Source organism: Epithele typhae (genome assembly GCF_022376455.1).
Source record: "Epithele typhae strain CBS 203.58 chromosome Unknown BXZ73scaffold_20, whole genome shotgun sequence".
NCBI lineage: Eukaryota > Fungi > Basidiomycota > Agaricomycetes > Polyporales > Epitheliaceae > Epithele > Epithele typhae.
In genome coordinates this window covers 371,701-396,404 of record NW_025954211.1, presented here as the reverse complement: position 1 = coordinate 396,404, position 24,704 = coordinate 371,701, and the positions used below count along the sequence as shown (strand labels likewise).

At 58.0% G+C, this 24,704-nt stretch overlaps 7 protein-coding genes across 7 annotated transcripts; 5 read left to right on the top strand and 2 right to left on the bottom strand.

The window, feature by feature from the left end:
- Positions 1–41: 41 nt before the first annotated feature.
- On the top strand, positions 42–5,216 carry BXZ73DRAFT_77151 (raptor N-terminal caspase like domain-containing protein; the record flags this gene model as incomplete). Its single annotated transcript, XM_048022604.1, has 11 exons — positions 42–66; positions 118–341; positions 377–3,583; positions 3,638–3,746; positions 3,803–3,920; positions 3,975–4,099; positions 4,153–4,370; positions 4,452–4,645; positions 4,706–4,828; positions 4,893–5,098; positions 5,179–5,216. The coding sequence occupies 11 exons, from the start codon at positions 42–44 to the stop codon at positions 5,214–5,216; spliced, it is 4,587 nt and encodes a 1,528-aa protein (XP_047878519.1).
- Positions 5,217–6,416: 1,200 nt separating this feature from the next.
- BXZ73DRAFT_89690 (uncharacterized protein) lies at positions 6,417–7,664 on the top strand (the record flags this gene model as incomplete). Its single annotated transcript, XM_048025365.1, has 5 exons — positions 6,417–6,522; positions 6,583–6,863; positions 6,917–7,010; positions 7,067–7,395; positions 7,446–7,664. The coding sequence occupies 5 exons, from the start codon at positions 6,417–6,419 to the stop codon at positions 7,662–7,664; spliced, it is 1,029 nt and encodes a 342-aa protein (XP_047878518.1).
- Positions 7,665–8,635: 971 nt separating this feature from the next.
- BXZ73DRAFT_46054 (P-loop containing nucleoside triphosphate hydrolase protein) lies at positions 8,636–14,285 on the top strand (the record flags this gene model as incomplete). The annotated part of the gene is made up of 17 exons (XM_048019620.1): positions 8,636–8,710; positions 8,764–8,850; positions 8,908–9,303; positions 9,363–9,502; positions 9,563–9,679; positions 9,732–10,149; positions 10,209–10,495; positions 10,546–10,877; positions 10,926–11,035; positions 11,083–12,399; positions 12,450–12,572; positions 12,625–12,700; positions 12,752–12,789; positions 12,841–13,279; positions 13,332–13,757; positions 13,820–13,882; positions 13,942–14,285. 17 exons carry the CDS (start codon positions 8,636–8,638, stop codon positions 14,283–14,285), a joined length of 4,788 nt encoding a protein of 1,595 aa, XP_047878517.1.
- Positions 14,286–15,419: 1,134 nt separating this feature from the next.
- Positions 15,420–16,131, top strand: BXZ73DRAFT_100898 (uncharacterized protein; the record flags this gene model as incomplete). Its single annotated transcript, XM_048014715.1, has 3 exons — positions 15,420–15,509; positions 15,586–15,789; positions 15,883–16,131. 3 exons carry the CDS (start codon positions 15,420–15,422, stop codon positions 16,129–16,131), a joined length of 543 nt encoding a protein of 180 aa, XP_047878516.1.
- A 1,349-nt stretch (positions 16,132–17,480) lies between these two features.
- BXZ73DRAFT_100897 (uncharacterized protein) lies at positions 17,481–20,232 on the bottom strand (the record flags this gene model as incomplete). Its single annotated transcript, XM_048014714.1, has 8 exons — positions 17,481–17,501; positions 17,563–18,642; positions 19,095–19,154; positions 19,211–19,424; positions 19,592–19,614; positions 19,684–19,823; positions 20,055–20,153; positions 20,208–20,232. The coding sequence occupies 8 exons, from the start codon at positions 20,230–20,232 to the stop codon at positions 17,481–17,483; spliced, it is 1,662 nt and encodes a 553-aa protein (XP_047878515.1).
- Positions 20,233–20,815: 583 nt separating this feature from the next.
- On the top strand, positions 20,816–21,516 carry BXZ73DRAFT_2489 (uncharacterized protein; the record flags this gene model as incomplete). The annotated part of the gene is made up of 3 exons (XM_048017702.1): positions 20,816–20,929; positions 20,983–21,162; positions 21,364–21,516. Coding segments are annotated over 3 exons (447 nt in total), but the record flags the coding sequence as incomplete, so codon positions are not given.
- A 303-nt stretch (positions 21,517–21,819) lies between these two features.
- On the bottom strand, positions 21,820–23,456 carry BXZ73DRAFT_77147 (uncharacterized protein; the record flags this gene model as incomplete). The annotated part of the gene is made up of 3 exons (XM_048022603.1): positions 21,820–21,953; positions 21,992–22,025; positions 22,323–23,456. The coding sequence occupies 3 exons, from the start codon at positions 23,454–23,456 to the stop codon at positions 21,820–21,822; spliced, it is 1,302 nt and encodes a 433-aa protein (XP_047878513.1).
- Positions 23,457–24,704: the final 1,248 nt, after the last annotated feature.

Sequence of the window (24,704 nt, the reverse complement as noted above, 5' to 3'; positions counted from 1 at the left end):
TTCCGCGGAGGCTCTTGTTTGAGCGGGTATAGCCCACAGCGATGTACGGGAACCATCATGCAGAAGGTCCGTCCACTCCCTGCTTGCTCGTCCTAGGTTGTAAACCTCGTGCTCCAGGCAGCAACGGCTGGCCTCCGGCGAGATGGAAGGGCTCGGACGACTCGGACACAGAACGCGACTACCGCTCGACCACCCGCTCAGAGGCGTCCTCTTCACGTACAGGCGTGCGGGGCATGAACGGCCTCTCCGACCCCGACCTCCGGCATAATGGCTCAATGACAGACATCCCCGACGTCTCCCCCATACACCCATACTGGGCGCGAAGCGACATCTTACCTGTGGTAACCCCACTCCGCCTCCGCCTGGTACACCGAAGATGATTCCCTGGCGTGCGGCTCCGGGGAAGATCAAGACGGCCCATGCCGCTCTTGTCTTGTGTCTGAACATCGACGTCGATCCACCTGACGTCGTGAAGACCAATCCCTGCGCGATTTTAGAAGCCTGGGTGGATCCGCACACCATGCCGTCCATGAAAGCGATCGAGGTCATTGGTCAGAACCTACAGCACCAGTTCGAAGGTCTCAACCCGAAAATCACTTACAAGCCCGTCCTGGATCCCTCCAAGGACGACTTGAAGAAGGTCTGTGTCACCGCACGCAAGCAAGCCGTCGAAGATGCAGTCCTGTTTCACTACAACGGACATGGCGTCCCGAAGCCCACTCCCAGCGGCGAGCTATGGTGTTTTAACAGGAACTATACCCAATACATCCCCATCGCCCTCCAGGAACTTCAGTCGTGGCTACGCTCTCCCTGCATCTATATCTGGGACTGCTCTTCTGCCGGCAACCTTCTCACGTCGTTCGTCAAATTCGCGGAGCAGCGGGACAGTGAAGCCAAGCTTCATGGCGGCGGGTATCCAGAAGGTGCGACGCCCTTCTCCGAGTGCATTCAGCTCGCCGCTTGTGCGTCTGATGAGCAACTGCCGTCATGTCCGGAGCTCCCTGCGGATCTCTTCACTTCCTGTCTCACTTCTCCGATCGACATCGCGCTCCGCTACTTCCTCTTCACGAACGCGCTCCCTAGCCATATCTCTCCAGACCAAGTCATGCAGCTCCCCGGCGACCTGAAAGACCGTCGAACACCTCTCGGAGAGCTCAATTGGATCTTCACGGCTATCACGGACACCATCGCATGGACTACCTTCCCTCGAGAAGTGTTCACACGTCTTTACCGCTCCGACTTGCTCATCGCTTCGTTATTCCGCAACTTCCTTTTGGCCGAACGCATCATGAAGAACTACCACTGCACCCCACATACGTATCCTTCACTCCCTGCTACCAATACGCACCCGCTATGGGCGTCATGGGATCTTGCCGTGGACGCCTGCCTTCGCCAGCTTCCTGAACTGCTGAAGAATGTGGAGCCCGGAGTTGAGAAGGAGCTTTCCTTGGGCGCACGCAGCCGAAGGCAAGGCTCTCAGTCCGGTGCCAACGCAAGTGGAGACAAGAGTTACATCTATACACCGAGCAGGTTCTTTACGGACCAGCTCACAGCATTCGAAGTGTGGATATCTCGTGGCGGTTCGGCTCTCACCAAGCCCGGCCCTCTTTCCCTTCCCATTCCTCTTGACCAGTTGCAAGAGCTTGAAACACCCGGACACCTAGCGCCTTATTCCATCAACGTCGACACCGAGCACCATCTTGTACCGCGAAAACCTCCAGACCAGCTCCCCATCGTTCTCCAGGTCCTTCTCTCGCAACCCCATCGACTGCGCGCCTTGATCCTCCTCTCGCAGTTTGTCGACCTCGGACCTTGGGCCGTCCACTTAGCCCTCACCATCGGCATCTTCCCCTATATCGCTCGCCTCCTGCAAGCGGCAGGACAAGACCTGAAGCCTGTCCTTATCTTCATCTGGGCGCGAATATCGGCGGTCGATCCGAGCTGTCAGGTTGATCTTTACAACAACCAGGGGTACAAATATTTTGCGTCCGCTCTCTCCGGTCAGGACGACGCTCGCCAAGCCCATCTTCCCAACGGCTCAGAGCACAAAGCGATGTGCGCATTCATCCTCTCGACTATCGCCCGCGACTACGCCAATGGCCAGAACGCATGCTGGCGGGAACGCGTGTTTGATTCCTGCTTCGATCATCTCGACGAAGGCGACTTCCTCCTCCGCCAGTGGTCAGCGTTATGTATCGCGCAAATTTGGGATGCAAATGACGAGATCAAGGTCTACGGTGTCGACCGCGGGATGCAAGACAAACTCATCGCCCTTCTCTCTGACGATTCGCCAGAAGTACGATCCGCCGCCCTTTACGCTCTCAGCACATTCCTTGGCGCATCAGGGTCTTCGGATCTGGAAAAGCTGGGAGGCGGAGGGAGTGGGACGATGTACCAGCTGGACGAGCGGATACACTTCCGGATGGAAGTAGCCGTAGTCACAGGTGCGGCCCTGGCTATCAAGGAGGACGCAAGCCCCATGGTGCGCAAGGAGCTTCTCGTTCTTATCAGCTGCTTGGTCAAGGAATGGCGCGGATACTTTATTGTATGTGCGTGGATCTACTGGGAAGAAGACCGCCGGTGGAAAGAAGGCGAGGAGACCCAGCATCCCGATGATGATGTCGCCGCAATCGCCGTCACCGAGTGGCTCGACAGTTTTGCCGACGACGAGGACTACAGAGCGGAGAACCGTGTACTTCTCTCGTCGTTCTTCACCATCTTTTCCATACTGCTGGAGCTTTCGGTGGACCCTTACCAAGAGGTCGCCACGCAAGCCCAGACGATCGTCGATTACACCATGGCTCTACTCTTGGAGTCACCGTTCACTAGGCTAGACAACACAACACTCTCTTTCCCACCCGCTCAGCACACCTCGAAGAATGCTCTGAACAGCTCTCGGCACCGTGTCTCGTCAAACACCTCTGTTCAGTCAACACAGTCCTCAGCCGGTGGTCCACCTCGCCCACAGCTAACGCGAAGCGAGACGATGACCAGCACATTCTCCAACGGCGTCTCCAACACCCTCCGCCGAACCTCGTCTTTCGCCAACGTGCTCAGGAATTTGGCTGGGAATATCGCATTCCCTGCTGGTGAAGAGGGGCGCTCTTCTCCCAAGCCGCAGATCGCCGTGCAGGAGCGTACAGAGATCGTGGAAGGCGTCTCTCGTCCGCCATCTCCCAACCTGAACTTCGCTCAGTACGCATCACCCTACTCCCGTCCAGACAGCCCCCATGAAGAGTACCCCGGGGTGTCACGATCGCCTGTCGACTCTCCCCCATCGACGATGGACTTCCTTCCGAGCGACGTCATGGAGGCGCTCATGGAGGAAGACATGGAACGTCTTCGCGCAAGGCGGCGTGTTTCCGACAGGAGACACAACGGTCACCACGGTCATCATGGCGGCGGACACCACGGACACGAACCGCATTTCAGCGGAGGAGTCAGCCCATCAGGCAGCACCTTCTCCGTGGATTCTAGCGTCATTCTAGGGCTTGGGACAGGCGTCGGTATCCGTGACGTGTTGCCGCTGAAGAGCCGGTTCTACGACTGGTGCTGCGAGTACTTCAAGGAGCCCCAGATGAGAGTGAGCGCACAAACCGTCTATGTTTGTCGCATTTGCTGACGGTGTTCGGAACAGCAACCAGAGGTGGACGAGCCGGGAAGCGTGCAGTACAACTATCAGGTGTGGCGACAACAGCGTAACGAGCACGTCATGGAAGATACGGAGAAGCAAGCTCGCGAAGCCCGTGAGTTATCTTCATTCTTCCGGTGCCGCCATACGCTGACGATGTATACTCCCAAGCGCGCTGTCGATGGGACCGGCCCGTCAAGACAATTCAGATCAAGGGCTTACCTCTTTCTCTTGCATTCCACGCTTACGACCCCCACCTCGTCATCGCAAACGAGGCCGACGTGATCACGTGCGTGGCTCCATAAAGTGCACCCTCCTATCCGATGTTGACATTACTCGACAGTGTCTGGGACTGGATCAAGGGCCAAAGGCTCAACCAATTCTTTAATGGAAACCCTCGAGGCACAAGCATCACCTCCCTCCACATCATCAACCAAGATGTCGGAGGGATCATCCTAGCTGGTGCAGGTGAGCAGGCATTCGGTAACATCTCATTCCTCACGTAACTGGACCTTTTGCAGCGGATGGCATGATTCGCCTGTACCGCAACTATGATCCCAACCTTTCGGTTGGCCCGGTGCAGATGGTCAGCGCGTTCAGAGGGTTGAATGAGGTGATCCAGGTTCGGCGCGGCAGTGGTATTGTCACGGATTGGAAACAGTCCAATGGTACACTCATGGTCGGCGGAGACTCACGGATCGTCCGGGTTTGGGATGCGCACACAGAAAGCCAGGTCATGGTTCGTACACATCGTTCTCATCACCTAAACGTCTGCGCTCATACAACGCCCATCACAGGACATTGATACCAACGCTGAGAGTCCTGTCACGCCCTTGCGTCTGACAGTGGGATATCGTCGACGTTCCTGGCCAGCTTCGCTGATGGGACAGTCAAGTACTTCGATCGGCGGCTAGAAGAAGACGACGCTGTTGTGCGGTCCTATCATCAGCACACATCGTGGGTCCAGAACGCAAAGTGGCACCCAACTCTCGGCGCCCATTTCATCTCCGCAAGGTACGTTGGCGCTTCGCCCACCGTTAACGTCAACATCTAACACGTTTGCTATTTGTGTAGTTTGGATGGTGAGGTGAAGCTGTGGGATGTTCGAGGCGGTGATTCGCCGTTGGACACTTGGGATGTATTCCCCCATGGGTTATCGGCATTTGACGTTCACGAAGAGACCGAAGTTTTCGCAGCGTATGTCGCAACCCGTCTTATTGCATTCATTCACAGAGGGCGCCGCTCACCTTGTGATACACAGAACGTCTTCGCTCTCCGCATCCAACTGGCGCGCGCAGCGCACGGATGTGCAGTCGCTTGCCTCACATCGCAGTCTGGGCTCCTTGACGACCAGCCTCTCTATCCCTCCGCCGCGCGAGAACGTAGCGCCCTTCACGCCACGGACGAGCAGCCTCATCTTCCACCCACGCGAGATGGTATACGGCGCCGGTTTCTGGGACGGATCTGGTGAGTGTGCCTTGCGCGAGGCACCGGCTGTGCCCGTTAATTCACCCCGAGTGTCTGAATGCTGATTTATACTTCCGCAGTGCGTATAATGGGATGCAAGCTCCCATCAGTAGTGTAGGGCGGCAGCGCCTAGCAAACATACCCTTGAAGTCTTGTAATCGCCCCTTGCTTCTGTTTCGGGTCGGGCCCTCAACCTGCATTCGCCATCTTCCAAGCACTCGCTCTGTATTTACATCTACCTCACCCGCAACCGCCCCAGATCGGACCGTACCGTCACCATGCGCTTTCACGTTTACCCGATCAGTTCGTGAACCATACGAAGACCGTTTGCTTTGCTAATACGCTCATGCTCAAGTATATTCACAGTGTACCATATCCAACGTACATACAGTAACATAATCTATCCTCGTGTATTGTCTTGATTCCACGTCTCTTTGCCATTTGGCTCATGAAGATCAGGCTGATCGGGGCTGTGTTTCCACTCAATGGGCCCGCTTGGGCGACGGGCTTGGCCCGGAGTTGCATCTATCACCCGACCCTGCACTTTGACAGGACGCTGTGGGTGCGAGCGATCGTCGCAAGCCTCGAGGTGGCCATTGAAGGTGAAGGTGGACCTATGGGCCATTGGAAGCCTGTGGAAGCGGGCCTCGGCGAACGCCGATTGCCGAGCCGACGTGAGCGTCCAAGGGGACTGCCAACAGTTCAACCCGCCTCTCATTCCCTGTGCCTTTCGACTATCATTTCACTCTCACTGTCTTCCATCTGTCAGGATGCGCAAGATCTACCCCTAACTCCGGTTCGCGTTGGGGCAATCTCGGGAGAGTCTTTGATTCCGCTGTCGAAAAAACAAGTGACAAAGATGCACCACATATCCATGGAATTCCGCGTCCATCTTCCTTTGTTGCACCTATCCAGCAACCACAAGGGCAAAAGTGCGGCAGCTAGCTGGTAAGAGTTTTGGGTTGTTCGTGACTCGCCCCTGTGAACTGACAAGGCAGTCTTGTCCGACCGCCCAGTTGTAGTATCGACGCCGCTGAGTAGACTCTGCTTTTCAGCCAGTGGCACCTGATCTGGATCTCCTCGCTAAGGCAAATCATATTGAAACACGGTGTCGCGCGCCCAACACTACCATGACAGCGGGGTTTGTTATATCCGCCGTTGACAAATGCCGGAGACGCCTCCCGTGGATCGCGACCGATCGCAGCGAGGGCACAAGACTCCACGAGGGCGAGTACTTAAGCCTTGTCTCTGGATTCCTGTTCATTCATCCTTCTGCATTCGCAGGAAGACGTCGTCGCGCGATTCCTCATCGACCAGCATGGCTCCCGTTCCCGGCGTATACTACGGCCCCGACGAAGACGAGAACACCATCAATCTCGAGCGGTTCTTCCTCGCTGGCGACTTGGTGTGTGGCGTCGGTTATGGTATGTCACTTCAAATACACTGCCAGTCTCCTGTCTACTAGTTCTGACAGCGTGCTATAGGGATTCAACTACTCATCTGGTCCTCGTGCACGATGTATCTCTGGAAGCACCGATATCGCGGGAGGAAGACGATGTTTCTCCTCGGCTATCTTGTGCTCCTCTTCGTGATCGACACGATTTTCGTGATCGATCAGGCGCGCACCGTCCAGGTCATCTACGTCGAGAACAGGAACTACCCCGGCGGCCCATGGCAGTACTTCCTCGACACTCAGTACCTCGCGGTCAACGTTATCTTCTACGCTACCTTCTTTATCATGACGTTCATGTGCGACGCCATCGTTGTGAGTATTCTGAGGCTGCTACATATGGAGATGTCGCTTATCGCCAATCCCAGCTGTGGCGTTGCTGGATCATTTGGACGTCGTCAGGGCGTATGCAAGCATATGCGGTCACGTTCTTGCCCTGCATTATGCTTGTCGCGTCCTTTGGTGCGCCTCGCCCACTTCCTACCGCGGCATCTCTACTTACAGCCCCACCCATGCAGTCATGGGCACGCTCTGGACGTTGCAGTCGAGCCACCCCGGCCTCTCGCTATACAGCAAGACACCACTGGCATACGGCACCGCATACTACGCCATCTCGCTCGGCGCGAACATCATCCTCACCGCGCTCATCACCGGTCGCCTGTTCGCATTCCGCCGGACGCACCTCGCCCACCTCCCGCCACAGCACGCCCACCAGTACCTTTCGCTCGCGACGATCGTGGTCGAGTCCGCGGCGCTCTACTCTGCGTTCGCGATCGCATTCCTTGTTTCGTACGCGCTCAACTCGCCGATCAACCAGGTCTGGCTCGGAGTCGCGTCCGCTGCTCAGGTGCGTTGACCGCTACGACCGCTCTTGTTCGAGCACTGACAGCTGGGCAGCAAATCGCGACGTATCTCATCATCTATCGTGTCGCGGACGGGACGGCGTGGACGAAGGAGAAGATGGAGACACAGACACAGTCCACGTTCCAAGCAGGGGATGTGGCTTACGCCAAACCGGAAGCTACTCCGTCCGACCCCGGTGTGTTCTCGACTGGGATAATCGCCATGTCTGTCGGCGATGACTTCCTCGCTGAGTCGAAGGTGGAGTCTTCGTAGCGCAGCTTTCGATGTACTTGTGGTTGTATCATACGGCTTGTTGTTCTATAATCAGTGCATCTCGTACCTTGCTGTTAGACCTTGTCTTCCCCTCTGGTGTGCCTGTGGTCATCCAGCTCTCCTCCCCCGCTCCGCGAGACCGCGACCCGTTCGCTCTATTGTACCGAGTGTATGACGTCGCTGGGCCCCGGCCCGAGCGGCCAGTAGATTGGATTGGATCTGTCGACTTGTGCATCGGGCAACCCCCTCCACAGCTGGCTCTCGCGGTAACGTTGCCCCCTTATCTCTACTAGTCTACTGAACGCCCCGCGTACCCTACACTCGGCTCATTCACCCTGGCCCGTTCGGTCCTCCTCGGAGGACCATTGCGTCACCCCCCGTATGCGCTAACCTCCCCCGTCTTATAGTTGCTGTATGTACCGCCTACCATAGGGCTCCGCCCTTACGGGCGATAAATGGAAATAAGCAAACCTTACCTGGCCGACGTGTACTAACCAGAAATGATGCTATTTAGAACAGTCCATTTCTTTTCCTCCGTGTCGAATGCAAAGTACTCAAGATGAGGGGTTACTTGCAGAAGTGACCAGCATAAGCTTGCAATGGGTCTTTCCAGACTGGCTAGTGATCGAGCGCCCGTTTGATGACGTATCCCGACAGCGTGGGCACGTTACTCTACATATGTTCTCACCTCGCATGCAATGGATGCAAATATGGCCCTTTCCCCTGGCGGCTCGGAGCGCTGCGCCGCTGCGCGAATTCCCATATGGACACCGCGCGCATATCCTACACTTTCACTCCTGGTCTACCACCTCTTGTTCCCCGCGTCGCACTCAGCATCATCTTGATTGCGTACTGGCTTGGCGACCGCAGCGCGTTCAAGACGCTCTTTCAGTCCAGGCGGAACCTTGAGGCGCCCTCCTCTTTCACCCTCAGGCCGCATCCGTTCAGAGCCCCAGGAGAACGAGGACGGTATGGCGGGTCTGTTTTTGAGACAGTTTTGGGCCTTGTTTTGGAAGAACTGGATTGTAATGTCCAAACACCCTTGGGTACGTCCATCCCTCCATGTTGCGCAAACTCCACTGAAGAACACCGTCTGCAGCTGAACACGCTGCGATGTTTTATCATGCCTGTGGCCTATGGCATCTTCCTCGCTGTTGCCCAACTCTTCCTCAACAAACCTAACAACGTACGTCTGACCCCGCCTTTCCCATCCGCGCTCCTTCACATTTTCCTGCGCATATAGTTTGGTCTGGGAACCGCGATAGCGGTGCCGCGTCTCGCGGATGTCTACGACGGAAAGCTGGCGCTCCTGTGGGCAGACGGCACCAACGGAACCGGCTCGCCCTCCGCGCAGGAAATCATCAACACCGTTACCCGTGGTTTCTCGTCGCGCCAGCTCGCAGGCGTTCGCAAGCTCGACGCAGTCGACGACATCCCGTCCGCTTGCCCGCAGAACTTCAACCTCTTCTCTGAGTGCTTCGCCGCGGTCGCGTTCAACGAGTTACCAGCCGCCTCGGACACCGTCGGTTCGATCAATTATACGCTCAGAGCGGACGCAGGTTTGTTCCACATCGATGTCACCAAACACAACAGCGACTACGAGCAGCGGTTGCTCCCTCTCCAGTGGGCCGTAGACAGTGTGAGTCGCTAGAGAAGCGCGTGTTGCGCCCTTTGCTCACGTTGTTTCCCGCGCGACAGGCCATCATCGAACTGAGAACGGGGACGACGTCACCGACGCCTCGAGAATGGCCATTCACCCAAGAGACGAACGATGAGCAGTTCACGGAGATCAGGTTGAGCTACATTCGAGGCTTGCGGACGCTGCTCGTTTTGGCCCTGTGAGTACAGCGTGTCTGCCCAGATCGCACACGCTCTGGTTGCTCATGCTCGCATGCTAGGTTCATCTGCTATGTTGGGATCTCTTATCAGCTCCCCGGCTCGTTCAGCGGAGAGCGCGCGAACCTGCTCACAGCTCATCTAAAAGTGATGGGTCTCCTCGATTCGGCGCGCATCATGTAAGTCTGTCGGACTGTTTTGGTGACGCACACATTAACCTCTGCCATGCAGTTCGTGGCACATCAGCATCTCTTTGGCATACCTTCCTGCCTGGGTCATCGTCTCGATTATCTGGCACTTCCGCATTTTCACCGCGACTAATATCGGGATCATCATCGTAGTCCATCTCCTTCTGGGCTTCACCCTCGCTAGTTGGTCATTCTTTGTCGCCACACCATTTGGCAAGTCGCCGCAGCTCGCCGCGGTCGCATCCACCTTTCTCTCCATCGTCTTCGCCATCCTTGCTCTCGTCTTCTCGCGCGCGAGCACTGGCGCGGCATTCGTCTTCACCTTGATCTTCCCTCCTGGGTTCTACATATTCGCCATCCGCGCGATATGCGGGTGGGAAGTGCACCGGCTCGCGACCGACGCGCTTCAGCCAGATCCGGACAGCGGCCTCCGACTCCTGCCTCTAATCATCGCCGCTATTGTAAGGTTGTTTCAGCAAATTCACGCTGCCTGCCATTGACCCGCCTTTCTCACACGTAGATCGACGTCTTCCTCTGGCCATGGCTCGCCACGCTGTGGGAAAGTCGTTTGTATGATGCCCGGAACCCGTCGACACGCTCATGGTGGTCGTGTTTCGGTCGTCGTGCCCGGCGTGCGGAGGATGGCATGCCGCAGATGGCGCCCGACATGGCCATATCCGTCCGGAATCTCGGTAAGGATTTTAAGTCGTCGTTTTTCAAGAGCGGCAAGGGCGTCGTCACTGCTGTATCCGATCTGAGCATCGACGTACCCAAGTTCGGCATCTATGTTCTTTTGGGCTCGAACGGGTGAGTGATACCGATCACCGTATGTGTGACCATGCTCATGTTTTTTGAAGGGCGGGAAAATCAACGACGATGTCGATCCTCGCGGGGCTTCTGGGACGCACGCGCGGTACGGTCACTTTCGAAGGCGGCATTGAGAAACCGCCCCGAGGCACCATCGGCATCGTCCCGCAGAAGAACGTGCTCTTCCCAGAGCTCACTTGCTTCCAGACGTTGCGGGTCTGGAAGGCGGTCAAGCGCGCGGACGGACGGTCGGACGACGACATCGAGCAGCTTCTCCGGGACTGCGACCTTGGCAAGAAGATCCACTACAACGCGAATGCGCTGAGCGGCGGACAAAAGCGGAAACTGCAGCTTGCCATTGGGCTGATTGGCGGATCCAAGAGTGAGTTGCATGTGCTTGACTTTGATACGTGCTGACGGATGTCTCCAGTTGTCTTGGTCGACGAATGTACATCTGGGGTCGACCCACTGTCTCGACGAGCGCTTTGGCGCACGCTCAGCTCGTTCCGCAATGAGCGTACCGTCGTCTTCACAACCCACGTATGTTCGTCCTTCTCACCTGTTGGGACTTTCTGATTTGTCTTTAGTTTCTGGATGAAGCCGATCTCTTGGCGGATCACATCGCCGTCCTCAAGGCCCCGGGTACTCTCGTCGCTAGTGGGACTCCGGTAACCCTCAAGTCTAACCTCGGCGAGGGTTACATTGTGACTACTACTTTTGCGGAAGACAACGAGAAGTCGGCCGGCGGCGATCACGCGAACCAGCTGCTCGACAGGATACGCGCGCTGGCACCCCTCACATACACGACATCGTCGTCTCCCCATGAAATCTCCTATCATCTCAAGCTAAAGGAAGCGTCCGAGGTCCAGCAAGTCTTGGAGCTGGTGGAGGCCAGCCGCGATGCCTACGGGGTAGCAAACTATTCAGTCAATGGAACGTCAATCGAGGACATATTCCTGGGTCTCATGCACGATGAGCGGCCCTCTATCGAAGAGAAGAACGAAGATGCCCACTCATCAACGACGCCTTCCCTCGTGCACAATAGTAACGCTACGGCGGTCGCCCCCCTGGAGCTCACGAACGGCCGACGTCGGTCCCCGCTCAGCCAAGCGTTCACCATATTCCACAAGCGCGTCCTGATTGCGAAGCGCAGCTGGCTTACACCGACTCTTTCCGTGCTCATCGCCGTCGCCGGCGCGTGCATCCCGACCTTCTTCCTGAACGGACAAAGCGCCCCGTCGTGCGTCATGCGCTTCCGCAACGTCCCGCAAGTTCCTCTTTACCTCCCGTTGTCGCCACTCGGCTTCTTGGGGGAGATCTCCACTGGCGGGCGCATCCTGGAGTCCCCGCCGGGGATCGTGTCAACGCTCGGGAATAGCACGTCTATGCTGCTCCTAGACCCCATCTCAGACAACGCGACATTCGTCAACACCATCGATCAGACGTTCATCGACGAGCCCTTCGGCGGTGTCTCGGTCGACACCCAGTCCGGCAACGCGCTGCTTGCCTGGGAAGCGACCCCGCCTGGGCTCACCGGTCTCGTCATGCTCAACCTCGTCTCGAACATCCTGTACAACAGCGCGCAGAACAACGCCTCCGGCCCTGTCATCCAGGCGAACCTGCAAAATCTACCTATGATCGCCGCTGGGACGCTTGTCGCACTCAAGTGGGTGGCCTTCTTCGGCGCGGCAATGGCCGTCTACCCTGCCTTCTTCTCGCTCTATGTCGCGAAAGAGCGCCGCGCGGCCGTGCAAGCGATGCAGCTCTCGAACGGTCTAGCGGACCCAGTTGGAATGTGGTTGGGTCATTTGCTCTTCGACTCGATCTTCGCGGTCCTCGCGGCGTCCATCATCATCATCATCTTCGCGACCACGGGGGAGCACTTTGTCGGGCTCGGGCTCTTTGTGAGTAGTCGTATGAAGCGGTTCTTGTACTTGCTGACGTCGTTGGACAGTGGGTGGTGCTGGTACTCTATGGCATCGTGGGCGCGTTGTTTTCGTACTGCGTGTCGCTGATCGTCGCATCACCTCTGGCGGCATTTGCGCTCGCCGCCGGGTATCAGGTCGTCATGTTCGTGGTATGTATAATCTCGGACCATTTGTGTCGGGTGTTTGCTGAGTTCAGGTTAGCTTTACCTGGCCGCATACTTACTGGTCCTCACTTATGCCAAGACGTCGGAGGCTGGCAAAGACCTCATGCTCATCCGTACGTTCATTCACTCCCTTTGTTCATCCATTGCTTACAGTGGCATTCCAGATTACACCATGTCGCTTTTAGCTCCAGTGGCGAGCCCCGTGAGTGTCCTCTTAAGCATCATCTTGACGCGTATCTGACACGCTTGCCAGTTGCGCGCTTCCTTCGTTTCCGTCAACTTGTTCTCCCTGCTCTGTGACGGCTCCGAAGTCGTCGACACAGCTGCTCTCGGATCGATCCAGCGCTACGGCGGACCCATCGCATACCTCTTTGTGTACGGTTTTATCCTCTTCGGCATCCTCGTCTGGGTCGATTCAGGCTCCGTCATTGTGCGCAAGTTCTCGCAGTTCCGGAAGAACAGTTTCGGTACCCGTGCAAAAGAAGCGCCTGTGGCCGGGCAAGACGTCAAGGACGAAGCAGCTCAGGTGTCAGGGTCGACCGATGCCCTCCGCGTGATGAACGTCGTCAAAGCGTTCGACACCTCGGACAACCGTGTGGTGGACGATGTGAGCTTCGGCGTGTCGAAGGACACCATCTTCGCGCTCCTCGGTCCGAACGGCGCAGGCAAGACGACAACGTTCAACGTTATCCGTGAGTCCATCACAATACAGGACCTCTTGATTACTGACTGTACTCTCCCCAGGTGGCGACGTCATCCCCGACGAAGGCGACGTGCTCATCAACGGCATGTCGATCGTCCACCATCCGCGCTCGGCCCGGCTCTCCCTCGGTGTCTGCCCGCAGTTCACCGCGATCGACTCGCAGCTGACGGTGCGCGAGCACCTGCTCATCTACGGGCGGCTCAAGGGCCTCACGCGCGGCGCGGAGCTGCAGACGAACGTCGACCGGCTGATGCGCGCGACGGCGCTGCACATGTACGCGGACCGGCTCGCGAGCGCGCTCTCGGGCGGGAACCAGCGCAAGCTGTCGCTCGCGATCGCGCTCATCGGGAACCCGTCCGTCGTGCTCATCGACGAGTTCTCGACCGGGATCGACGCGAAGATGAAGCGGGACATGTGGGGCACACTCCGGAACGTCGCGGTCGGGAAGGCGATCGTGATCACAACTCGTATGTACCGCGCGCCATTCGCAGGCCATGGAGGCTCGTCGCTCACGCTCTTCCCTGCACAGACTCTATGGAAGAAGCGTCGGCGCTGGCCAACAAGGTCGGCATCCTTGCCAAAAAGATGTTGGGTGAGACTCTCCTCTCTAGTCTGCCGGCGCGTCGACTGACCGTGACTCGTTTTGCTCAGCGGTTGGGACGACGGACGCGCTCGTCGAGCGCTACGCTACGTACGAGGTCCACTTCACGTGCAGGACGCGGGACGAGGTCGCGCGCGCGCAGGAGCTGATGGCCCAGGTACCCGGGGCGCGCATGGCGGACGACGTCGCTACGCGGTTCGCGGTGCCCATCGTCCGGGGCGGCGACGGGCTCTCGCTCGCGCAGCTCTTCGCGGTGCTCGCGCGTGGGGACCTCGCGGAGTACGCGGTCGAGCGCGCGGGGCTCGAGAGCGTGTTCTTGAAGGTGATCCGGGAGAACAACGTCGCAGAGGAGGACAGAGACGGCGGGCGGCGGCGGTGGTTGCGGATGTGCTGATGCTCGTTCGGTGGATTTCGGGCCTAGATTATAGATTCTGGTATACACACACGGCCCTTGTACTTGCTTTCGCGCACACGGACTATAGGTACACATGATAATGTTATGTTACAGCTGTTTCCGAAGCGATTCCCCGACGCTACGCGAGCAGCAACAGGCACGAATGCTCCGAAAATTATGGAGAAATTCGGAGCGTCACCTCGGTCAGCCGAGATCCTCTCCACAGCACGCTGCCCGTTCAAAGCGCGCCCATACCGTCTTTAAACGATTCAGTTGTCCTTGCTCGACTCGTCCGCGAACACGAGCTGCGAGCGCGAAAACCGGGAGGTGATCTGGGCGTGCCACCGATGCCGGGTGATCTCGTCGCGTTCAGCTGCCACCTCATTTCCCAGTTTCTGGTACGATGGACGAGGGTACGGTGGGCAGTACTTGATGAGAGTAATGCGAATACCGTGGGTTTCAATGTGCCATTTGAGGTGCATCGGGTGGGAGATCCTCTAAGGGTGGAAGCAGATGACGGTGACCACAGAGCATCTTTTGAAGCTGTTCTGAGTCCTGACGCCTAGCAGCCGCCTCCCCACCGCCGGATGGAGCGTACGGACACTCCCAGAGCTTCGGCGATGTTGACCCGCGACTAGCCTTGAACCGACCGTAAGTATATCGCACACGCCTTGATATCTTGGGAGGTAGAGCACCCAGGCATGGTCAGAAGCGAAAGAGAGACAAAAGGAGTGGAGTGGAAGGCGCAAAACCGTTGTGCGGAAACTGGAGACGATGAGGTCGATTTTTGCAGAAGACGAGCATGCACGCCGTGCGAGATCTCTGCTGAGTGCGCCCCAGAGCTGGTGCGGCCTCCCGCGCTGGCTTCTGGCCGCACCAATCAATTGATCATGCTCGGCAACGTTCGTCTCCCGAGCTCTCGCCGCGGCCCGCCGCGCAACATCCTCCGCTCCGAGCCCGAGAGCCATGGCTAGCAATGGCAGTGGGAGCCCGCGCACGGCCCACCTCTCCCTCTCTCTCTCTGCCCGCGCGCAGCTTGCGCCCGGACCCCCATCTCGCGGACCTTGTGCCCCGGCCCCAGTCCTCGCTTCTCGCCTCTCGTAACGCGCGCGCGGCGGCAAACCCGACGGAAAGATGTCCCACAAACCCGCTGAGAAGGCGGAGGAGCCCGGGCTCGATGAGCGGCAGGAAGAGGAGGAGGAAAGCGACGAGTACGACGTCGAGGTGTGTGCGCGCCTGCGCGCCCCCCTCCCTCGCGCTGCCCGTGCTGACCCCGCACCATCCGTTCTCGTTCGGCTAGGACGACGACGACGACGGTGAGGGCGAAGATGAGGGCGAGGAGGACGAAGACGAGGAAGACGAGACCGAGGCAGTGGTGCGTGTTGCGCTCGCGGCCGCCGTCTTCGCGATGGGAGTCTGCATATTCACGTCGGCCCGCGTCACGCAGCCGCACAACCCTGCAGCCCAGCAGGCGAGCCTGACCGCGATGCTCCTTGGCGCACAGGTGAGCACCGTGGTTTGCGTTTCTCCGTCCCTTTCCCGCCCGCGCGTGGGGCGTGCATGTATGCGTGCTCACTGTTGGTGAACATTGCTCTAGGCGCTCCGGGCCGCGAATGGGGACTACGAGGAAGACGACGAGGACGACGGGGAGTACGAGGATGCGCCGGTGGGCATGAGCGCGACGTCGTCCGTCGCGGGCGCGAAGCGGAGCCGGGAGGAGGATGAGGACGTCGAGGCGGGGCTCGCGGGCGAAGACGGTGCGCTCGAGGCGGCGGAGGAGGGCGTGGCGAAGAAGGCGCGGACCATCGCGGCGGCGGACGAGGACGAGGGGGCGGACGAGGTTTGAGATGCACGAGGCGGGTCGGAGGACAGAAGGGAAGGCTTGCTCGGCCTTGAGGACATGTGTGTACTGTTTTATCTCGTCCTGCTGTGCTTTTTATTGTGCTATGTGTTATCCATCCCACCGTCTAGTCGTGCAAATTCGAGTGCTCTTACGCGGCGAGAGACTCTGGACCGGATGCGCCATCTCGTTCATGTACTACTCAAGCGAACTCCTCACGGTTCCTGCATGCCCAGCTGATCTGCAGAGAAACTCACACCCCTCACGCAGCCTGTGTCCAGGTTTTAGCCGTTAGTACGGATATCTCGCCCACACGACTAGCGCATTTCACCTAGTTGTCTCCCCGACTTCGACCACCACCAAATGTCGCAAATGAACCGAGTCCGACTGGCGTCCTTGCGGAGATTTTCTCGAATGCCGACCCCAAGGACGCCTCATCGCGCTGCAAGACTTTCCTCACGCTCGCGCCGCCTCGCCAACAACTTGCTCATCCAACTTTCTAACGACTGGCCCCTCGTTGCACGTCTTCACAGACTCGGTATCGCTGGGTCAAAGCCCCTCCATCGACCATCGAAGAAGACTGGGACAAGCCTCGGATCGACGACGAAGACACTCCCGATTCGCGACATGTGGGAGCGCACTGCCACCCACTGCTTGCTTGTATCGGTGACCCACTCTGGACGTGGGACAGGTGCTGGTATCTTTGGCTCCCATTATCAGCCCGTGCAAGACCTACAGAGGGCGCCCACTTCCAGATGTACGCGGTGCGTGCAGCACATCACTCTCCGTTCCATCCATCGGGCCCGAGATTCAAGCACAGTTTCAAGCACGAGCGAGCCGCTCCTCCCCTTGTCTTCGCCGAATCACACCAGTCCCACCCAGCGGGTTCTACGAACACTCCCAAGACAGTGGACGGCTTGCACTGCATTCTCCAAACGTCTACTGGGCGGAGGTTGAATGCGGATGTGGCTTGTACTCGTACTCAGACCGCAGAGCCGCGTAGACCACGCTCGAACGCCTCTCCTGCGCCATGTTCCATTGCCCCGACCCGGACGACTTCTTCAAGTCCGCGCCGTACCTGCCTCGAGTGCAACTTGCAACTGAGAGATGGCGCAAGAGGTGTCGGCGTACGTACCCAGTGATCGATGACGAATCGAAGAAGTTGCAGTCCCCATTTCATTCGGGAGACACCTGGATCCATGTGAAGCGGAGTGTGTGCAGGCGTGCGCATTTCGGGCTTCGAGGCTACATTTATGTTGACATACAGAGTACACAGGTAGTAAATCGCAAGCCCACGAGGCTTTGAGTGCGCACAAAACAGTCATAGAGCACATCCACCTTGTGGATCGCAGCGTTTAACATGGTAGAAGCACTTCCTTCACTGGGGGGACGAGTCAGAACCCATGCGCACTCCATCCTCTGAAGTGAACCACTCACTTGTCCCTCTCCGGGCAGAGCGGCAAGCTCCCTCCTGTGCGCGATGTTCGCCTGGAGACGGCGTTCCAACTCCGCGTGCGCCAGTGCCATCAACGGGTCTTTCCTCTCTTTCAGGTCGCGAAAATCCCCCCACATGGCCGTGTCCACCGCGTCCGAGATATCCTCGACCGTCTTTGCTTGATCCTCAGGGGAGACCCACTCTCCCTCAGGGGAAAGGCACTCCGCTATCTTCGCCCGCGCGGCCGCGAACTCGCCGAGCGCGCCGTCTTCGATCGCCCGGCACGCCTCCGCCTCCGCTCCCTCCAAGACGGCGTCGAACCCCGGCCGCGGATCCGCGCCCGGCTCGGACGCAGCGGGCGTGGATCCCCCGAGCCAGCGCGCATAACCTGCGAGCCACGTACGCCAGTCCGACGCCGGGTACACGACGTCCGCGCTGCCGGCGGGCACGAGCCGCTCCCAGAGCGCGCGCGCGAACCACGCGTGCGCGTGCGTGTCCTCGTAGGCCTCGACGTGCAGCCGGCGCAGCGCGCACGCCGCGACGACGAGACGGACGAGCGTCAGGGGCGCGCGGCTCGAGCGCAGGACCATCCGGCGGCGCCCCGTCACAGGGTCCAGGAACGGCCCGTAGACGTTGACCGCGTCGTGCACTGGGAGCCACATGGCCCGGTTCGCGTCGCTCGAGCAGCCGCATTTGTCGTACTGCTCGACGGGGATGGAGCCCTTCCAGCAGCGCTGGAACTTGATGAGCCCGAGGGGACGCGGAGGGGCCGGTTCGGAGGGAGGGGGTGCGTCGGTTGGATAGGAGGGGGTTCTGGCGTGGGGAAGAGCGACGTGAGCGATGATGTACTCGCGAGGGTGTCCGTCGTTTGGGTCCAGGATGTGGTCCAGCTGGGTGACGATGCAGGAGTAAAGTGGTTCAGGGGACCGGACGTCGTCTACCGAGATAGTGCGGTCGATGAGATTGTTCATGAGCACATGGAGCCGCCAGAAGTGCATTGCATTGTCCTTGCATCCGGAAATCCATGTAGGCAAGGAGGGAATACCGCTGAGCTTCAAGCGCAGAGTATCGAAGAGTGTCATCTGAGGGAAGACAATGAAGGGTAGACGCAAGTTCTGAGCGAGGGGCGGGCCATATCTGGTCAAGCCCCGACGGCGTCTATGTATGACGTGGTTTGGCCGTGGCTTGCATATATACTGTCCGTTGATAATGACCTCCCCAACGGGCTCTACACAATTTCACCCGCAGAGCGAGCTACCAGTCACGATCAGGGAAATATATACCTCTGTCCCTGAAGACAGCTGCCATTAATTTGAGACCGAGTGAGGCTGAAAATCGTGTCCACGACTTTTTGAACCTTTAGCCTGAGAAGCGGCGACAGGGTCCGACGCCTCCCCGAAGTCGTCGTACGTCGTCAGGTTCCGCAAGCTCTCGGGCAGTGAAAAGATAAGCTATCGCCTGCGGGTCCTCTGCGGGAATGGGAGAGCGCGTTTTCAGTGGCAGAGGAGAGGTCTGCTGTGTGTTCGAAGCCGACAGGTGGAGTTTGGATCTTGCGCCACGCAGGGATGCGGATCTTCAGCGATGTCTTGCGCGCCTTTGAGCTGTGGTGTCGATTAGAGTGTGCGCCTCAGCGAAGGTGAAAAAGCGCACCATGAGAAACTTTTGGGCGCGAAGCATCAATGCATGAACCCCTTCACCGCCTCCTCCGGCGTTCTCAACGCTGTGGTCCCCCTCGGAGCCGTTGACGCCATGCCACGACGAGTATATGACACTACTGTCGGGATCGACATCGGAATGGTCGGTTTCACGGTCAGATCCAACAACGACGATGTCGTCGTCGGAGAGGGTGCGGTGCACGAGAGACCTGTGTAAGCATGAGGAAGGGGAAATAGTGGAGAAAAGCTGTGAAGACCAACATGAGGAGGTGCGTGTGTGCAGGGTGAATTTTCGGGAGATCTTCCATCAAATTCAAGTTTGCGGGCGCGGTTTGGACAAGCCTTGTGCAAGACGCTGTAGTTCCTGTTGAAATACAAGAGCTCGCCGCTGGGAGTGGACTTCGGAATGCCGCAGTGTAGTGACATGCGACCGCATCTTGGGCGGCTTGCTTGCGTGCGGTGACACACCTTCTTCAAGCCGTCACTGGAGGGATCCAGGACGGGCTTGAGGCCTTCGAACTCGAACTGGTGCTGCAGGTTCTGACCAACGACCTCGATCGCTTGGCGTGCGGATCCACCCAGGCTGCTAGAATCGCGCAGGGATTGGTCTTGAAAACGTCCGGTGGATTGACGTCGATGTTCAGACACAAGACAAGAGCGGCATGGGCCGTCTTGATCTTCCCCGGAGCTGCATGCCAGGGAATCATCTTCGGTGTACCAGGCGGAGGCGGAGTGGGGTTACCACAGGTGCGGTGTCGCTTCGCGGCCCGGCATGGGTGAATGGGGGAGACGTCGGGGATGTCTGTCATTGAGCCATTATGCCGGAGGTACACCTGTACGTGAAGAGGACGCCTCTGAGCGGGTGGTCGAGCGGTAGTCGCGTTCTGTGTCCGAGTCGTCCGAGCCCTTCCATCTTGCCGGAGGCCAGCCGTTGCTGCCTGGAGCACAAGGTTTACAACCTAGGACGAGCAAGGAGGGACTCGTGGACGGACCTTCTGCATGATAGTTCCCGTACATCGCTGTGATCTATACCCGCTCAAACAAGAGCCTTCGCGGAACGTCGAGGCGCGAGTTCCGGGCTGTGAAACGAGAGAGGAATGTGGATATGCTATGAGCAAGTTGTGGGGAGAGGAAGTGGCTGAGTGAACACGTTATTAGTCGAGATGTTATTGGCGACTTATCTGAAGCTTACCTGCTTACAACCCTGGTAAGTTCGACCTAATACATACAATTGGATTACGACGCGTCTTTAGCGCTTCAGCGCCTGAGGTAGACTGCACCACAGCGACATCCTCAAAGGCTTGATCACCACCCACCTTCACGTCGCGGTCTCCTCACGAACCTACACGCTCCTTCCTGCAATTTTACGACCTAGCTCTGCTCTGGACGCTGGATGCCTCGACCACATGCCTCCCACCGGATCGGATCCTCCTGTTGGTGCGGTCGTTGAGGTTCCCGTCGGTCGAGGGACAGTTCGATTTTGCGGTGCCACGGGATGTGACTGGCCTCGACGATCTCCAGGGTATGGTCTCCGGCTTGAACATTGTTGTCCCCGTGACCAATCAGCTTGCTTCTAGCTCAATACGAGTCTTCGCTCATCAAGTTGTCCAACGCGGAGGTCCAGATTGAAGATCTGAAGGCTCAGCTGGACGATGCCTTGGGTGCAGAAGATCTTCTCGTGCAGCTTACAGAGCGCAACCTCATGCTTGGAGAGGTGCGGCTCCTCGTCCTTGCGTGTCTTGTGGATTCTGTAACACAACGTTTCAGAAAATCGAAGAGATGCGTATCACCATCGAGGATCTCGAAGCTCTCAAAGAGCTGAATGACGAGCTCGAGGAGAACCACGTGGAGACTGAGAAAGCTATGCAAGAAGAGATCGGTAAGCGTTTCTGGCCTGCACCAGTATTTTTGTGTGACGCCTTTCCTGCAGACGCAAAGGAGATGCAAGTTCACGAACAGTCCCGCAAGATTCAGAGCCTCGAGGAATCATGCCAGGATTTGGAAGGCACGATTGTTCAGTTCCGGGAACTTGTTTTGTCATTGCAAACGTACGCGACTCAACTTACGTCCGTCATCCTCATCTTATACGGATGCTGCCACAGGGAACTAGATAATCTCCGGACGGAGACGCAGACTGCACAACACGAGTCTGCTACAGCTGCCTCACAGACGGCTGCGATGATGTCGCTGAACCTCAAGCTACAGTCGTCGGCGTTGAAGAACCAGGTGCGGCATATTGACCTCGAAGTCAAGAAGATCGAAGCACGCGAGGCCTGGGACTTCCTCACCATCGTCCAGCCGTATCTCCCTCAGGTCTATGTCGAGTCGTTGTGCAAACGCACAACTTTCCCGAGGCCTTGAACCGACCCGTTTCGGACGTATCTGCGAGGTGGGTTCTCTTCAGTGTGATGTAATGACAATTGCTGACCTCTCTGGAGACCTGTCTAACATTGGCCGATTTTATGCACCTTCGGCTGGAACTGTACTAGTTGCAGTGCCACCATCTCTCGGAAGCGCATTTCCCTGTTTTTTTACTTGGATTTCGGCGAACGCGAGTTTCGTTGGATCACGGCTTGGAGATATTTGCAGGCGCAGTCGGTCTCGTCAAGATGCTAGCGGCAGCCGCCACCAGAGCCTAATTTTTGGAGGCAGGAGCTTAAGGAGGTGCTCGACGTCCGGATGCTGCTCTCGCCATTGGCTTATTACCACGTCTTCCGTCTTCCTGGTCTCACTATACCCTACACGAATGTCATGTCCGTAGAGCATTTACACACACTTTCTCCACATATTGCGTTCACGACAACTTGCGACTGATGATGGTGTCGGCGTACGTACCCAGTGATCGATGACGACTCGAAGAAGTTGCAGTCGCCATTTCATTCAGGTGACACCTGGATCCATCTGAAGCTACATTCGCGTTGACGTACAGAGTACACAGGTAGTAAATCGCAAGCCCGCGAGGCTTTGAGTGCGCGCAGCAAACGTCATAGAGCAGACACGCGCCATGGATCGCGGCGTTTAGCATGGTAGAAGCACTTCGTTCACTGGGCGATTACGACACGAGTCAGAACCCATGCGCACCCCATCCTCTGAAGTGAAGCACTCACTTGTCCTTCCCCGGGAAAGGCGGCAGGCTCCTTCGTGCGCGCGATGTTCGCCTGGAGACGACGTTCTGCTTCCGCTTTCAACTCCAATGCCCTCAATGGGTTTTTCCTCTCGTTCCGGTCGCGAAAGTCCCCCCACACCGCCGCGTCCACCGCATCCGAGACATCCTCGATCGTCCTTGCTTGATCTTCGGGGGAGACCCACTCGCCCTCGTCGGAAAGGCACTCGGCTATCTTCGCCCGCGCAGCCACGAACTCGCTGAGCGCGCCGTCTTCGATCGCCCGGCACGCCTCCGCCTCCGCTCCCTCCAAGACGGCGTCGAACTTCGGCGGGTCGGAAGCCACGAGCGATCCTCCGAACCAGCTTGCGAGCCAGCTGCGCCAGTCCGACGGGTACACGACGTCCGTGCTGTCGGCGGGCACGAGCTGCTCCCAGAGCGCGCGCGCGAACCACGCGTGCGCGTACGTGTCCTCGTAGGTCTCGACGTGCAGCCGGCGCAGCGCGCACGCGGCGGTGACGACGCAGAGGAGGGACAGAGGGGCGCGGCTAGAGCGCAGGACCGTCCGGCGGCGCCCCGTCACAGGGTCCAGGAACGGCCCGTAGACGTTGACCGCGTCGTGCACTGGGAGCCACGCGTGCCGGTCCACGTCGTTCGAGAGGCCGCATTTGTCGTACTGCTCGACGGGGATGTGGCCCTCCCAGCAGCGCTCGAACTTGACGAGCCCGATGGGACGCGGGGGCGCCGGTTCGGAGGGAGGGGGTGCGTCGGGGGTTCTGGCGTGGGGAAGAGCGACGTGGGCGACGATGTACTCGCGGGGGTCTCCGTCGTTTGGGTCCAGGATGTGGTCCAGCTGGGTGACGATGCAGGAGTAGAGTGGCTCAGGGGACCGGACGTCGTCTACTGAGATTGTGCGGTCGATGAGTCTGTTCATGAGTACATGGAGCCGCCAGGCTTGAGTTGGATTGCTCTTGGAGCCGGAAATCAAAACAGGCAAGACGGGGACGGATTTGTTAGCAGATAAGATCCAGTGGAGAGTGCTGAGGAACGTCATGAGAGACCGTAGAGGATGAGAGGAGTCGCCGGCGTAGGTGGTGGGATGTATGGAACGAGAGTCGCCCCTGTGGTGAGCGAGCATGATTGAATCTGTTGAAGAATGGGTAGAAAGGGGCCCGTCGAGAACTCGTATGTGGTTGATTTCGTGCGTTCGCCGCCCGCCGAAAAAGTTCGAAGGCGCGGCCCGTGATACATCTCAGAAATCTTGTGCAAGAAGATAGAAAGTACCAAGCATCGTGAATAGGTCGTCATCGTACAAAAGCAGGCGGAGGATTGGGTCATCGCGTGATCTGGTGTATAGCGCGCGTGACAAGGCATGAGTCGTGACTGAGTTTGGTGTCACGATACTTATCTCCGTCCTCCTGGGCAAGATGCATATGCAAGACATGTGTGCAACTCGCTCCCCACAAGCACTCTTTGCGGACACAATCTCGAGTCTCGACACCAGAGATGATCCATCTGGCTAAACTGCTCTCGCGCTTGCCCTCTCTTGCCGACAATTCATGCATGAATCATCAATGTCGCCTTTTAATCCGGGCCCCGGGAATCGTCGGGAAGCGGGTCTGGGTCACTTGAGGTCTCCGCGAGTCTCTGGCGGAGTACGCTCGTTCTCTTCTTCACAAGTAGCTAAGAGCGAATAGCACAAGTGAGGCCCCGAGGAGCCCCGTGATCGCGTGTGTCATCACGCTGTCAATCACTTCCCCCTCTCCACAAGTGTCTCCCTGGTACCGTTTCGTCCTCAAAGATGCTACACCAAACCCACCTTGCAGCGGTCGACGACGTTCTTGCGGAGATTTTTTCTCATCTAGATCCGGATGATCAAAAGTCCCGCAACACTCTCTTCGCGCTTGCCCTGTCTTGTCGACGATTCACCCATCTTTCCCTCGACGTCCTCTGGCGGAGTCTACCGATTGATTTCCCGCTGGTGGCACTCCTGCATACCCTCGGGATCGCACGGATGCGAATCAACCAAAAAGACCTCTGCGGAAGTTGTACCCCAACGTGCTGCCCTCACGGAGGGTGGACCTACGTGAGTCCTCTCCCGGTCCCAACGTCGTGGGCTAACGTCTTTCGTCCAGAGTATAGACCACATCCGAAGTCAATCACAACTGCACAGTAATCCAAACTGGAAAATCTTTCAGATATATGCACGTCGTGTGCGTAAGATCACCCTCCTTCCGTATACAAGCTACTGCACACCCTCAGTATGGGACCAATTCAAGGAGCTGCTGGAGACCGACGAACCGCTCCTCCCTCGACTTCGTCGAGTCACACTCGATATGCATACGGGATCAATATTTCACGCTTGCGAATCTGGGCAGCTTGTGCT